Source organism: Schistocerca nitens, chromosome 10, assembly GCF_023898315.1.
Source record: "Schistocerca nitens isolate TAMUIC-IGC-003100 chromosome 10, iqSchNite1.1, whole genome shotgun sequence".
Lineage (NCBI taxonomy): Eukaryota > Metazoa > Arthropoda > Insecta > Orthoptera > Acrididae > Schistocerca > Schistocerca nitens.
The window spans coordinates 68,179,532-68,193,626 of record NC_064623.1 but is presented as its reverse complement, the minus strand read 5'-3'; the positions used below and the strand labels follow the sequence as shown (position 1 = coordinate 68,193,626).

At 44.7% G+C, this 14,095-nt stretch overlaps 1 protein-coding gene across 2 annotated transcripts in view; it reads right to left on the bottom strand.

Moving 5' to 3' along the window:
• Nucleotides 1-14,095, bottom strand: part of LOC126210231 (uncharacterized) — a 79,126-nt gene that overhangs the window by 29,842 nt on the left and 35,189 nt on the right. For both annotated transcript variants that reach the window (XM_049939418.1, XM_049939419.1), the window contains exon 2: nt 2,463-2,687. In XM_049939418.1, coding sequence (XP_049795375.1) covers nt 2,463-2,684 — 222 coding nt within the window. In that variant the 5' untranslated portion in view covers nt 2,685-2,687. The remainder of the gene's footprint in view (nt 1-2,462; nt 2,688-14,095) is intronic.

Below are 14,095 nucleotides of genomic sequence, written 5' to 3'. Positions count from 1 at the left end.
TGGAATAAGTTGACTGTGTGCAAATTTCTGTGCGAGGGGCACGATATTGAACACAATGGGATTTGTGTTTGTAGAAGCAAAGCTCACACTTGAAATATTGGCAGTATAGGCAAATGTGTTAGTGGCAGCAATTTCTGCAATGTTATGGACAATACAAAGAAATGCAATGCAAGAAGTTGCTGACAGGTTTGAAAGTTACTGAACTATAAGTTTAATAAGCCGTGGTTGCAAAATACTGATGTGAATTCTTCACAGAATAATGGAAAAATTGGTAGAACCTGAACCTCTCGGAAGATTGGTTTGGATTCTGAAGAAATGCAGGAACATGCGAGGCTATACTGACCCTACAATGTATCTTAGCAGATAGAGTAAGGAAAGGCAAAACTTCATTTATAGCATTTGCAAACTTAGATAAAGCATTTGACAGTGTTGACTGAAATTCTGGCAAACGGCAGTTAGTTGAGGAGGATTAAAGGGGAGCAGTGGTTGAGAAGGGAGTGACAGGGTTGTAGGCTATCCCTGATGTCATTCAGTCTGTAAAATGAACAAGCAGTAACGGAAACTAAAGGAAAATTTGGAGTAGGAATTAATATTCAGGGAGACAAAATAAGAAATTTCAGGTTTTTTGATGACATTGTAATTCTGTCAGAGACAGCAAAGAGGCAGTTGAACAGAATGGACAGAGTTCTTGAAAGGAGGATGTAAGATGATCAACAAAAACAAAAGAAGCATAACGGAATGTAATTGAGTTAAATCAGTCAACACTGAGGGAATTAGACCGTGAAGCTAGGCACTTAAAGTAGGAGATGAGTTTTGCTGTTTGGGCAGCAAAATAATTGATGGTGACTGAAGTAGAGAGGGTATAAAATGTAGACTGGCAGTGGCAAGCAAAGTATTTCTGAAGAGGAGAAATCTGTTAACAATAAATATAGAAAAAGTGTTAGGAAGTATTTTCTAAAGATATTTGTATGGAATGTAGCTACCTATGGAAGCAAAATGTGGGTGATAAACAGTTTAGACAAGAAGAGAATAGAAGCTTTCAAAATGATGTGCTACAGAACAATGCTGAAGATCGAATAGGTAGTTCATGTAATGGGTAGATCACTTTATGGGATGAAATTTAGTGTAACTAAGATTGAGATGATTATCACAACAAGAAAGAAGGAGAGAGGAACATCTGGAATAACAATTGGTGGGGAACAATTGAGGAGAGTGGAGAGTTTCAAGTACCTAGGAAGCCAGATACGGGAAGATGGAAAAAACGACAAAGAAATAAACGAGTGGGGGAGAAAAGCAGAAGCGTTTCGGAAGAGTGTCAGAAGCCCGATATGGAGCAAGGATGTACCCCAAATCAGTAAAAATGTTATATACCGGTCATACTATGTCCCAATCCTGACATATGCATCAGAATCCTGGGTTATGAAAGGAAGAGAGGAAAGCAAAGTACAAGCTAGTGAGATGAAATTATTGAGAAACGGTATTGGAGTGACAAAGATAGATAGGTTAAGAAATGAGAGGATCAGAGAGTTAATGAAGGTGGAACCATTACAGGAGGAGATAGGGAGAAAAATGGCTCTGAGCACGATGGGACTTAACTTCTGAGGTAATCAGTCCCCTAGAACTTAGAACTACTTAAACCTAACTAAAAGGACATCACACACATCCATGCCCGAGGCAAGATTCGAACCTGTGACCGTAGCGGTCGCGATGTTCCAGGGAGATAGAGAAATCAAGGCTGAGATGGTAAGGACACTTTAAGAGAATGGAGGAGAAGAGGATACCCAGGAGGATACACGAGATGAAACTGGAAGGAAAGAGACCAAGAGGAAGACTGAGAGACAGATGACTGAAAGGAGTAGGAGAGATGGTGGCAAGACAGAAGACGATGGAGAGGCCTATGTTCCATACAGACCCAGCCAGAGGCTGGAAACTGTCCAAGATGATGATGATCACGTAACTGATGAGGAGGTACTAAGTAGAAGAAAAGAAGTTTGTGGCACAATTTGACTAGAAGAAGGGATCAACTGATTGGGACACTTTCTGAAATGTCAAAGAATCGAGGGAAGTGTAGGGGAAGGGGGGCAGGGGGGGGGGGGGCGCATAAAAACCACAGAGGGAGAGAAAGAAATGAATACAGCAAGTAGATTTAGAAGGACGTAGGTTGCAGTACTTATTCCAAGATGAAATGCTTGCACAGGGCAGAGTAGTATCAAGAGCTGCATGAAACCAATATTCGAACTGAGAATGATGACAACAACAAAAAAGAACTGTCAATTTTGTGGGAACTTCTGAGCTTCTGTCACACACAGCTGGAGTCTGAGACTAGGAAGGAATTCTGAAAGTAATTTTCTATCTACAGGATTTGGTTTTTAAATGGAAGCAGTATTAAAGAATCTTCATGCGTGCAAACAGGAGGTAACTGTACCTAGGTTGGGCGTGCAGACGCTGCAGCTGTCGCTCACCTGGACGGAGTTGGTGGAGACGTCGTCGAGTTCGTTGTTGTCGACAGAGACCTTCTTGAGCACATTGGACTTCTCGGCGAACCTGCGTGCCTCTGGCAGTGCGTGCTGGTGCGGGTGTGGCAGCGCGAGCACCGTCGAGCTTAGCACCAGCACCAGGAAGCTCGTGGCCACCAGCCGGCGACCAGCCTCTGCCCTGCTGCGGCCATAGGCGTGGCTCTGCATCTCCTGCCGACACACGACACACACCCCGTTTACATGGGGGACCCAGACTGGGTATTGTAAACCAATTTCCCAATACCACTGCTGACAAAACTCCCCACCGTACACCCTACAGGCTTGGTGGAAAGAGAGCCCATCAAAAACTGAAAACATATCAAGCAAGTAAACGGGAAGACTGGACTGTGGAAAAAAAAAAGGGCAAAATAGAAGCAGTGAACGGTCCAAGGGAAGAAGCAATGGGAGCTGCAAACGTTTGATTACAAGGCGACAAGTCAACCGAATCCTCCACCGGAAAACATCTCTGGTGTGTCATACACAACATTAGTGATAGTCCTTGTGTCATATGATAGGTATCTCTTATCGACGCACCTAATTTGTACGACTGGTAAGTGAGTGAGAGATGCCTTCTTGACCAACATAAGTGTTCGAACGCTCATAAGCAAATGGTGATAACGTAATAGTTGTCACATATTCTGCAGTCTGCAGGACTGTGCTGTGATTAAACCTGCCCGCATCTCGTGGTCGTGCGGTAGCGTTCTCGCTTCCCACGCCCGGGTTCGATTCCCGGCGGGGTCAGGGATTTTCTCTGCCTCGTGATGGCTGGGTGTTGTGTGTGATGTCCTTAGGTTAGTTAGGTTTAAGTAGTTCTAAGTTCTAGGGGACTGATGACCATAGATGTTAAGTCCCATAGTGCTCAGAGCCATTTGAACCATTTTTGATTAAACCTGATGTAAACATTACCCCTTGTATTCTTCCGCGACTGCTGGAATCTCATTGGATTTTGTTTCAGGTTGAAGCCAAGCTGTCACGAGTACACTCGAGCACGAAAATAAGGATACGTTTTATGCTGACTGTTACGCGTCCTTCGACTGAGCGATAATACGGGACAACAGCTTTATTGCCGCATTTAACTTGGTTAGCACTGGCCAGCCGGCTGGTCCAACTAACCTGCAGTGATGTGAAGAGCTGTAGTTAATGCTGCGGGCACAGTGGCACCAGCCGGCGGGAGTGGCCGAGCGGTTCTAGGCGCTCCAGTCTGGCACCGCGCGACCGCTTCGGTCGCAGGTTCGAATCCTGCCTCGAGCATGGATGTGTGTGATGTCCTTAGGTTAGTTAGGTTTAAGTAGTTCTAAGTTCTAGGCGACTGATGACCTCAGATGTTGTCCCATAGTGCTCAGAGCCATTTGAACCATTTGAAACGACTCTGTAGAAATGGCCTTGTGATAATAGCGTGCTTTTACAGTCGCGGACAGATCTAAAGGCGGAAGATCTACATCTACATCTATAGTCCGCAATCCACCATACGGTGCGTGGCGGAGGGTACCTCCTACCACAACTAGCATCTTCTCTCCCTGTTCCACTCCCGAACAGAACGAGGGACAAATGACTGCCTATATGCCTCTGTACGAGCCCTAATCTCTCTTATCTTTGTGGTCTTTACGCGAAATGTAAGTTGGCGGCAGTAAAATTGTACTGCAGTCAGCCTCAAATGCTGGTTCTCTAAATTTCCTCAGTAGCGATTCACGAAAAGAGCTCCTCCTTTCCTCTAGAAACTCCCACCCGAGTTCCTGAAGCATTTCCGTAACACTCGCGTGATGATCAAACCTACCAGTAACAAATGTAGCAGCCCGCCTCTGAATTGCTTCTATGTCCTCCCTCAATCCGACCTGATAGGGATCCCAAACGCTCGAGCAGTACTCAAGAACAGGTCGTATTAGTTTTTATAAGCGGTCTCCTTTAAAGATAAACCACATCTTCCCAAAATTCTACCAATGAACCGAAGACGACCATCCGCCTTCCCCACAACTGCCATTACATGCTTGTCACACTTCATATCGCTCTGCAATGTTACGCCCAAATATTTAATCGACGTGACTAAGCGCTACGCTACTAATGGAGTATTCAAACATTACGGGATTCTTTTTCCTATTCATCTGCATTAATTTACAGTTATCTATATTTAGAGTTAGCTGCCATTCTTTACACCAATCGGAAATCCTGTCCAAGTCATCTTGTATCCTCCTATAGTCACTCAACGACGACACCTTCCCGACGACACCGAAGATACGAACAGATGTGACAAAGGTGGGAATTGACGATCCTCTCCCGGTTAATACAGGCAGCGGTCTCTCACTGCACCCGTGGCCGCGTCAGTGGGTCAGACGGCGCCCCACTTGTTGCCGCGGTCAGCGACCTGGCGCGGCGCCCCAGTGGTCCACTGGCCGAGTTACCCGGCCGGCCCACGGCCAGGGACACAGTCGCCGCACGGTCGACCGCCGCTGCTTTCATCCGGGCTCGGGATTTGTGACTGGTGTAAAGAAGAATGCCGGACATTTGCCACGCCGGACATTTGCCACATTTGCCCCTTCGCCAGGTAGCGATCCTTCAGGTAAGGGACGCCCTTCCTCGTACTTCCTCTGTCCGCTTTCAAACCGCCATCTTACTCGATACAACCAGTACGTAAGGGACCTTCTTCTTCGACATCTTGGCCAAATACAGAGCTTCTTTTCCGAAATCCAAATATTTACATCTTTTGGGAAACGAAAGCAGTTCCGACGATTATGTCAGTATGTAATTAGTTCTGCCAAGTATATGTGGTGTCACCGCCAGACACCACACTTGCTAGGTGGTAGCCTTTAAATCGGCCGCGGTCCGTTAGTATACGTCGGACCCGCGTGTCGCCACTGTCAGTGATTGCAGACCGAGCGCCGCCACACGGTAGGTTTAGAGACACTTCCTAGCACTCGCCCAGTTGTACAGCCGACTTTGTTAGCGATGGTTCACTGACAAATTACGCTCTCATTTGCCGAGACGATAGTTAGCATAGCCTTCAACTACGTCATTTGCTACGACCTAGCAAGGCGCCATTATCATTTGCTATTTATCTTGTTCAAATGGCTCTGAGCACTATGGGACTCAACTGCTGAGGTCATTAGTCCCCTAGAACTTAGAACTAGTTAAACGTAACTAACCTAAGGACATCACAAACATCCATGCCCGAGGCAGGATTCGAACCTGCGACCGTAGCGGTCTTGCGGTTCCAGACTGCAGCGCCTTTAACCGCACGGCCACTTCGGCCGGCCCATTTATCTTGTGATGCATGTACCGTCAGACCGATGTTCACCAATTATGGATTAAAGTTAAGTATTCCAGAAGCTACGTACTTTTTTTACTAGACTCAACTCCTTTAACTGTTCCAGACCTCACGCCAGCCTGCGTGAGATTAAACGCGTGCCTTTCGGCTATTTCCTAGTGGCTTGGCTGTCTTGCCAAGTCACAACAGTATAAATATAAATCCTTCTGTCTGTACGGTAGCTTCCTTTCACGCTTACCGATTGCGATAGAAACAGTCCATCGCCATGGGAGCAACAAGAAAGGAACGATGTAAACAAAATGCGAATGTACGCTAATAACTTCTTTTTGATCGCTGCATTTGTGCCCACTTAAATTACTACAACTGCATGCCCAAAAGACAATAAGGAAAGTAGAAATGGGTGTGTGAATGTTTGAAAAGGAGAACGACATACTCCTTCGGCGAAACATTAGTTAATAAAGTGCAGTGGGACAATGTTCAAAACATGACTGAAAGTACGTTCATAAACAGAGATAACAACATGTATGATTGGCATGTCATCTAAAGTCGACGTACATTTTTAAAATGTTAGAAATAAGGAAATGAAGTAATACAGAATTCTATGCTTGTAACGTACGTTATTGTTCTACATAGTTTAGCTCTGGTATTTGCAGGATCACAGAGATAGCATCCTAGGTTTTGGAGGGTAAAGCTGTAATTGTAATGATCTCCACTACAACAGAAACAAGAAGCACAACTTAAGGAAAAATAATGTAATGTGTGTTCCAGCTCACAAGCGACATTGAAGCAGATAGTTCCTGTGACTTAGTACGGACAGAGGTTATATTCGACAACCTGAATAAATTACTAACCGGCTCCTTTTACCGACCCCTGGTCTCATATGAAACAGTTGGTGAACATTTCAAAGAAAACTCGAGTCTCATCGCAAATGGGTACCCTACTCATACAATTATAGTTGGCAGTGACTTTAATCTACCTTCCTTATGTTGACAAAAATACATTTTCAGACCCTACTGTAGATACAAAACAACTTCCGTAATTGTTCTAAATCATTTTTTAAAAATTATTTTGAACAATTAGTTCACGGGGTCATTCAAATTGTAAATGGTTACAAAAACACACTTGACCTCTTAGCCACAAATAACCCTGAGCATCACGACGGATACAGGGATTACAGTCGTAGCGAGGCTCAATTCCGTAACAAAGAAATTCACCAAAACTAAACGCGAAATATATATATTTATAAAAGCAACTAAAAATTCGGTTGACGTCTTTCTAAGAGACAGTCTCCAATCCTTGCAAACTATCTAAGTGAAGATCATATGTGGCTTAAGTTCACAGAAATAGTATCAACAGCACTCGAGAGATTCATACCAAATAAATTAACATCAGACGGAACTGATACCCGATGGTACACAAAAAACGACAGAAAGCTGCTGCAGGAGCCCGAAAAAGGCATGTATAATTTAGACGAGCGCAAAATCTCCAAGATGGCCGAACTTTTACTGTGGCTCGAAATTTGGTGCGTATTTCAATGCGAAATGCATTTAATAGTTTCCACAACGAAACTCTCTCTAGAAATGTGGCGGAAAATCCATAGAGATTCTGGACCTATGTTAAGTAAACCAGCGGAAAGGCTCAGTAAGTACCTTTACTGCGGGTCGGGTGGCGAGTGCTGAGGAGGAGGTGGAGGAGGGGGAGGGTGAGACAAGCGACGCAACACTTTGGAGCAGGTAAAGTCGTGGCGAATGTCCGCCGTGGCAAATGTCCGGCGTGGCAAATGTCCACACACCGTAAAGAATGGCAGCTAACTCTAAATATAGATAAATGTAAATTAATGCAGATGAATAGGAATAAGAATCCCATAATGTTTGAACACTCCATTAGTAGTGTAGCGCTTGACACAGTCACGTCGATTAAATATTTGGGCGTAACATTGCAGAGCGATATGAAGTGGGACAAGCATGTAATGGCAGTTGTGGGGAAGGCGGATAGTCGTCCTCGGTTCATTGGTAGAATTTTGGGAAGATGTGGTTCATCTGTAAAGGAGACCGCTTATAAAACACTAATACGACCTATTCTTGAGTACTGCTCGAGCGTTTGGGATCCCTGTCAGGTCGGATTGAGGGAGGACATAGAAGCAATTCAGAGGCGGGCTGCTAGATTTGTTACTGGTAGGTTTGATCATCACGCGAGTGTTACGGAAATGCTTCAGGAACTCGGGTGGGAGTTTCTAGAGGAAAGGAGGCGCTCTTTTCGTGAATCGCTACTGAGGAAATTTAGAGAACCAGCATTTGAGGCTGACTGCAGCACAATTTTATTGCCGCCAACTTACATTTCGCGTAAAGACCACAAATATAAGAGAGATTAGGGCTCGTACAGAGGCATATAGGCAGTCATTTGTCCCTCGTTCTGTTCGGGAGTGGAACAGGGAGAGAAGATGCTAGTTGTGGTAGGAGGTACCCTCCGCCACGCACCGTATGGTGGATTGCGGAGTATGTATGTAGATGTAGATGCAGATGTGTCGACATTCCGATTTCTGCTCCCGACTCTACATCCCTGCCTCCAGTCTGAAAACCACTGTTAGTTACACGGCAGAGGGCTGTTCCCACTGTACTACATTCTTCCCGTTCCACTTACGTATGAAGCGCGAGAAGAACCACCGTGACTAGGGGAAATCAGGGTAAAAACGGGTACCTTAACTCGTATAAATTATCTCAGGCTGTTTCAGAACGACGCATTAAAAATTTGGGAACAGGCTCCTTACACCAAAACAAGGGAAAAATCCAGTAAATATGAGCTGTGAAGTGAATACCTTAGGCCTTCCCACACACTAGTCTACAAAGCCGAGCGATTTGTGTAACTAGACACTGTCTATAGAATCACGCAGCTTCCAGGCTGCCTTCGGATACTTCCTTACGGCCGGTACGCTCTTTAAGGTCCGCTACGACACGCTCACCCTTCCCCCGCGAGCGGGAGGCCTCGGCCTTGTCAATGTGCGACTCCGTGGGGCGTCCTTGTACATGTCCACCATGCACAAGCAGTGGCACGGGGGCACCTCCCTTACGCGCAGCTTGCTGGAAATTCTTGTGCCCGCGACCATAACACCACCAGTACCTGTCGGACACATCAAGCACCATCTGACGCACCTTTCTGATTTCATCGTCGACATCAGTTATGCTTACACACACTTACCGACCACGCGTTCTCCTCGACCTAAAGATTTTTACACCCCACTGCTTCGTTCCATATCCAGCAACAATATCGGACTGAGACATCCGTCCAAACGGTGGCCCACGGTTTGGCGTCATATCCACCAGCCTTTTCTTCCCTCCAACGTCCGGGCAACATGGTATCAAGTCGCAAATGAAAAATTCGCCACAAATCATCGCCTTCACGCCATCGGACTAATGGACTCTCCACTTTGTTCCATTTGCCACCTCGTGGAGGACGATGTCCATCAACTGACTAGTGCTGCCACCAGTGACGTCTGGAAACTAGCCCGACAGTTCGTTGCCTGTTACCTCCGCGTTCCGCCGGACTCGATCGACCATCCTGAGAATACTTATTTACCCGCCACCAAAAATCATGCGATTGTATGGGTCAAGGGATGGACGATCACCTACATGTATAATGATGGCGACAAATCACGCCTTGATTTCTGGCAGTACTTACAAACCGCCCACAGTCAAGTCGAACACCGACCGCGCTACCGCGCCTTCTTCGCCAATTACCTACATGCGATCTTTACGTCACCCCCGCTTAGCTGGATGGTGCCACACGCCGACAATACTCCCGCCCCCCCCCCCCCCCCCCCTGCTGACATCTGAGACTCCCCGCGCTACTTTCTATATTGTAACCCACAGTGGAGTAGGTGCATGGACACGCGCCTCCTTTCTTTTATGCACTATACCAGAACACACTGGTTTTTCCCTCACTCCACTGTATGTTGCTTCACACCTCTTGGCTTACATCAGTATTATTATTCTTTTTTTCCTACACCTTGTTCATAAAACCAAAAAAAATTGCTCACCTTGTACGAGTATAATGTCTTGTGTTATTTTCGCCGGAAGGATGGCATTTCTGTTGTATTTAAGTTTGTACCAATAAAGATCTTTTGTTAATTTACCCTGTTCCTGGTAAAAAAAAAAATCAAAATAATTTAAAAAAACCAATAAAAAATAAAAATAGTTGGTAGAGCACTTGCCCGCGAAAGGCAAACGTCCCGAGTTCGAGTCTCGGTCTGGCACACAGTTTTAATCCTCCAGTTCATATCAGCGCACACTCCGAAAAAAAAAAAGAAAAGCGCTAACGCGCTGCTTCCTGGACTCGGGTAGGCGCGCCGGCCCCGGATCGAATCCGCCCGGCAGGTTAACGACGGTGCCGGTGAGCCAGCCAGCCTGGATGTGGTTTTTAGGCGGGTTTCCACATCCCACTAGGTGAATACCGGGCTGGTCCACACGCCCCCCCCCCCCCCCCCCCGCAGTTACATGGCTCGCAGACATCTCAACACTTTCGCACTTTTCCATGGATTACACTGGTCGCAGACAGTTGGGGGATATGGGGTGGTGGCAGGAAGGGCATCCGGCCACCCCTTCAACTAACATTGCCACATCCGATTAACCATGCCGACCCTGCGTATCCGCAGGACAAAAGGCAAAAGCACACAGTGTCTATAGACAGTCGATTCATTTTGTATACAGACAAATGAGAGACATTTCTTGCCTACAGACACGCTTTTGCAGCAAAATCATCGAACTTTTGACTCCCGTTTGAAATGGGAAACGTGAGACAATTCCTAGACAATGTTGCGCAACATTGTGGACGTGTTTGTAGGCACGGCTGCCAGCTATTCTCATTGCGCCGTATAGAACACTTCGTCGGTTCATTATTATTTTTGTTTTTCTTGCAGTTAAACATCACACTTAAAATTGTGGCCAACGGACAAAGTGTTGTAGTTGTCTGAAGATTTTCACAAGGCATCATGTCTGTGGGAAGTTAGTAATTCCGAATATAAAAATCGCAAGAAGAAGAAGTTGGTTATGGAAGAGCTGGTGAAAAAATATTAAGTATGAATTCAAAGTATTTCTTCTACTTTCAAAGTCGAAAGTAAATTACAGGAGGACCCTCCGCAAACAGTGCAGGTTTCCACTACCCATTATTATCACGACACAAGCCGAGATCGTAAGGTCAGTCGTATTTAGCAAATATCGAGGAACAAGACATTCAAGTGCGTACACAAGACGGAGAAGCTAGAATGTATATACACACTGTATAGGTACTTGTCTATAGACAGTTCCTCTACAATACCCATGAACAATCGCTCGACTTTGTATACTTACCTTTAAGAGATATGCACATTTGTTCAGCAGAAGACCTGTGTTTCGCAGCAGCGAAGATGAACAAGTGCTCATAGCTCTCAAAGTATACACTTTAGAGCCCACATTGACTGGGCGTGTTTTCCTTGTTTTGGTCCCTGCTACCTCCTCGCAAAATATGGAAAACAAAGAGGTTGCAATAGAAGAGATGTCTTTCACGGTATCGAATGGTTCAAATGGCTCTGAGCACTATGGGACTTAACTGGTGTGGTCATTAGTCCCCTAGAACTTAGAACTACTTAAACCTAACTAACCTACGGACATCACACACATCCATGCCCGAGGCAGGATTCGAACCCAAACTATCACTGAACCCCCGTTTACTCTTGGAGCATAAACTGTCAGAAGTTGGATACAGTGTCAAACAACACTCATCCGACCAAATAACATTCTTCCATTGCTCCAAGGTGCAGGTTTTACGGCTTCGGCACCACGTTTTCCTGTTACGGGCATTTGCATCACCGATGAGTGGCTTTGGGAATCCAGCCCTCCCTGCAGTTCCCAGCTCACGGAGCTCCCTTCTGTTGATTTGGTGTTGACAGGGCTTGCGAGTGCGGCATTCAGCTCTGCAGCGATTTTTGCCTTTTTGTTTATCAAATGAATGTTAATTGACGAGAATGTTGAATCATGCTAACGTGCTACACTTCTCATTGTAACGAGCGTTACATTCTGTAGTTGTTAATGTATTTAAGAGAAACGTTGATAGCATCTCTAATTTTACGCCAAACACTATTTGCGTCTTATGTCATAAACAACAGGGATCAGGACATGAAGCGAAACCTTTATTTCGCTTAGTGGCAACTTTTAGTTATTATTCAAGTTACCTTTGCTAACGAATACGAAACAGGAATGAGCCAGACTTACGAAGGTAGCTGTCTGCAGGACGGAAGCATCATGTCTGCGCAGTTCTACGGGAAACCAGGAAGATCGCCAAGTCGCCATCCTTAGCCCTTGCCGATGTGAACAACTCATCTATCCTGTCCAACATCCTGCATACTACCCGATATAGTGGCACTCCGTCCCAAATTAGTAATAATAATGACTACAACTATAATAATTATTATCGACCGCCCGCAATGCAAAAATAGACGAAAATTGTAAAAATGGACATAGTTCATTAAGTTGTAACCACACAGTAGTTGATAGGGTGGATCGCATGACTCTCTTTTTCTTCGCACACTGGCTGTATTTTCCAATAAACGGAAGTCTGTCTCCTACTTTAATGACCCTATGTCATCATTCCATTTCGTATCCCCACAAATTGTTGCAGCCAGGTATAACGGTCAGCTCATGGATATCAGTTGTGCCTCACTGATATTGTCATCATAAGATACTACGTCTTGGCCAGTGTGAAGTGCACTTTACGTTTCCAAACATTCAAGCAAGTTGTCAGTCATTGTACCACTTCGGAATCTGACTGGATATTTACGCAGCTGCTTCAGAAAATACTTCGTAACAAGTCCAGAGGAGAACGATGAATGTTGAAGATTAGGTGGGTAGATGGAGCTAGTTAAGCGATACTGAATACAGTGGGAAGTAAAGATCTTTGTGATACAATTAGACTGAAAGAAGGGAAGTCTAATAGAAGGGAAGGAAATATTGCGGGTAGAAGCTATAGAGTGAAACCAAGGACTGATTGCATTAATCAGGTTGAAGTGGATATAGTTTGCAACAGTGACGCGAAGATAAAGAGGTCTGCACATGTTAGACCAGCGTAGAGAGCTGCATCAAACAAGTCGCATAACTGTAGACCACAACAGCAACTGCTTCATTATAGGTAACTACAACAGTACAAACAGTCTGAGGTTATTTCGTCAGTAGCTATCATTTTGAGGGTTCCACGGTGTTACGGTAACGTAAGTTTAACAACAGCTTCCAACCACTTAATTAATGAGATTTTTAAAAACATTGGGAAATTTTTATTCACTGGGGCATTCCTCTTTATTGGAAGTACATAGGCCATCTATTTATCCTTTTGTTTTTTTAACTCGAGTTTATCTTAAATTTTCATTTCGAATAATTTAAATTCAAAGTCGTATTTCACTGTAGAGCATCATGGGATGAAAACACTCAACAACTCATTAATAGTTCGTCATGAAAGTGCAATGGAGCGGTTTGATGATGAACAAGGTGTAAGGAAAAATACACTGTTCTAGAAATACGTTATTTATTGGTTGGTAGCTGTTACAAAACTATTATAAGACTATTAATAGTCTCTTCTGGTTCGTTAACGTTCAACGTGAACAGTAACGTTTCTAGCATGCTTCCCTAGGCCATGCCTGAAGCTACTTCTACGTGTCTCCAGTATTCTCAATCCAATATGTGCTGCGTTCTCCCGACCAAGAAATTTTCAGTCCTGTCACAAACTCCGTTGCACATACAACCATTCAGACACAGTAAGCAACTTTTCATGCTTATTAAGTATGCCCAGTGAGGTCAGATTATACACATTACAGAGCAGCCCGGCCAACTTGCAGCTCCTTTTCGTTCAATTAACATTTTTTTCTAGACAAGATTATTGCGTTCTGTCCACCACGTGGTCCTCTTCTCTGTCCGTGACGGAATGTTTTCTGACGCTGCTGGAAGATGCTGTGTTGGGCACTGACATATCTGTAGACATTCTATGAATCGTCTATGGAACACAATCCAATGAAATAATCTTCTGCTATCCAACATAACAGCCTTACACTTCATGTACACACTTAACGAAATAGATACGATGATAATGATCATTCCCGCAAAATGTAGTGATATCTCATCGTCTGTCTGCACTAGGAGCCTACAACAAACTAAAATCGTGAACCCCTGTGTGTACTTTGAGTCAGTAAACATAGGAAGTCATTTGCAGATTATTCGTGGTGGTAAATGTTGACGAATCACCACGACAGCCTTTATTCTGTTGCAGCAGGCCTTTTATTTCCAGAATGTATTACATTTTTCGC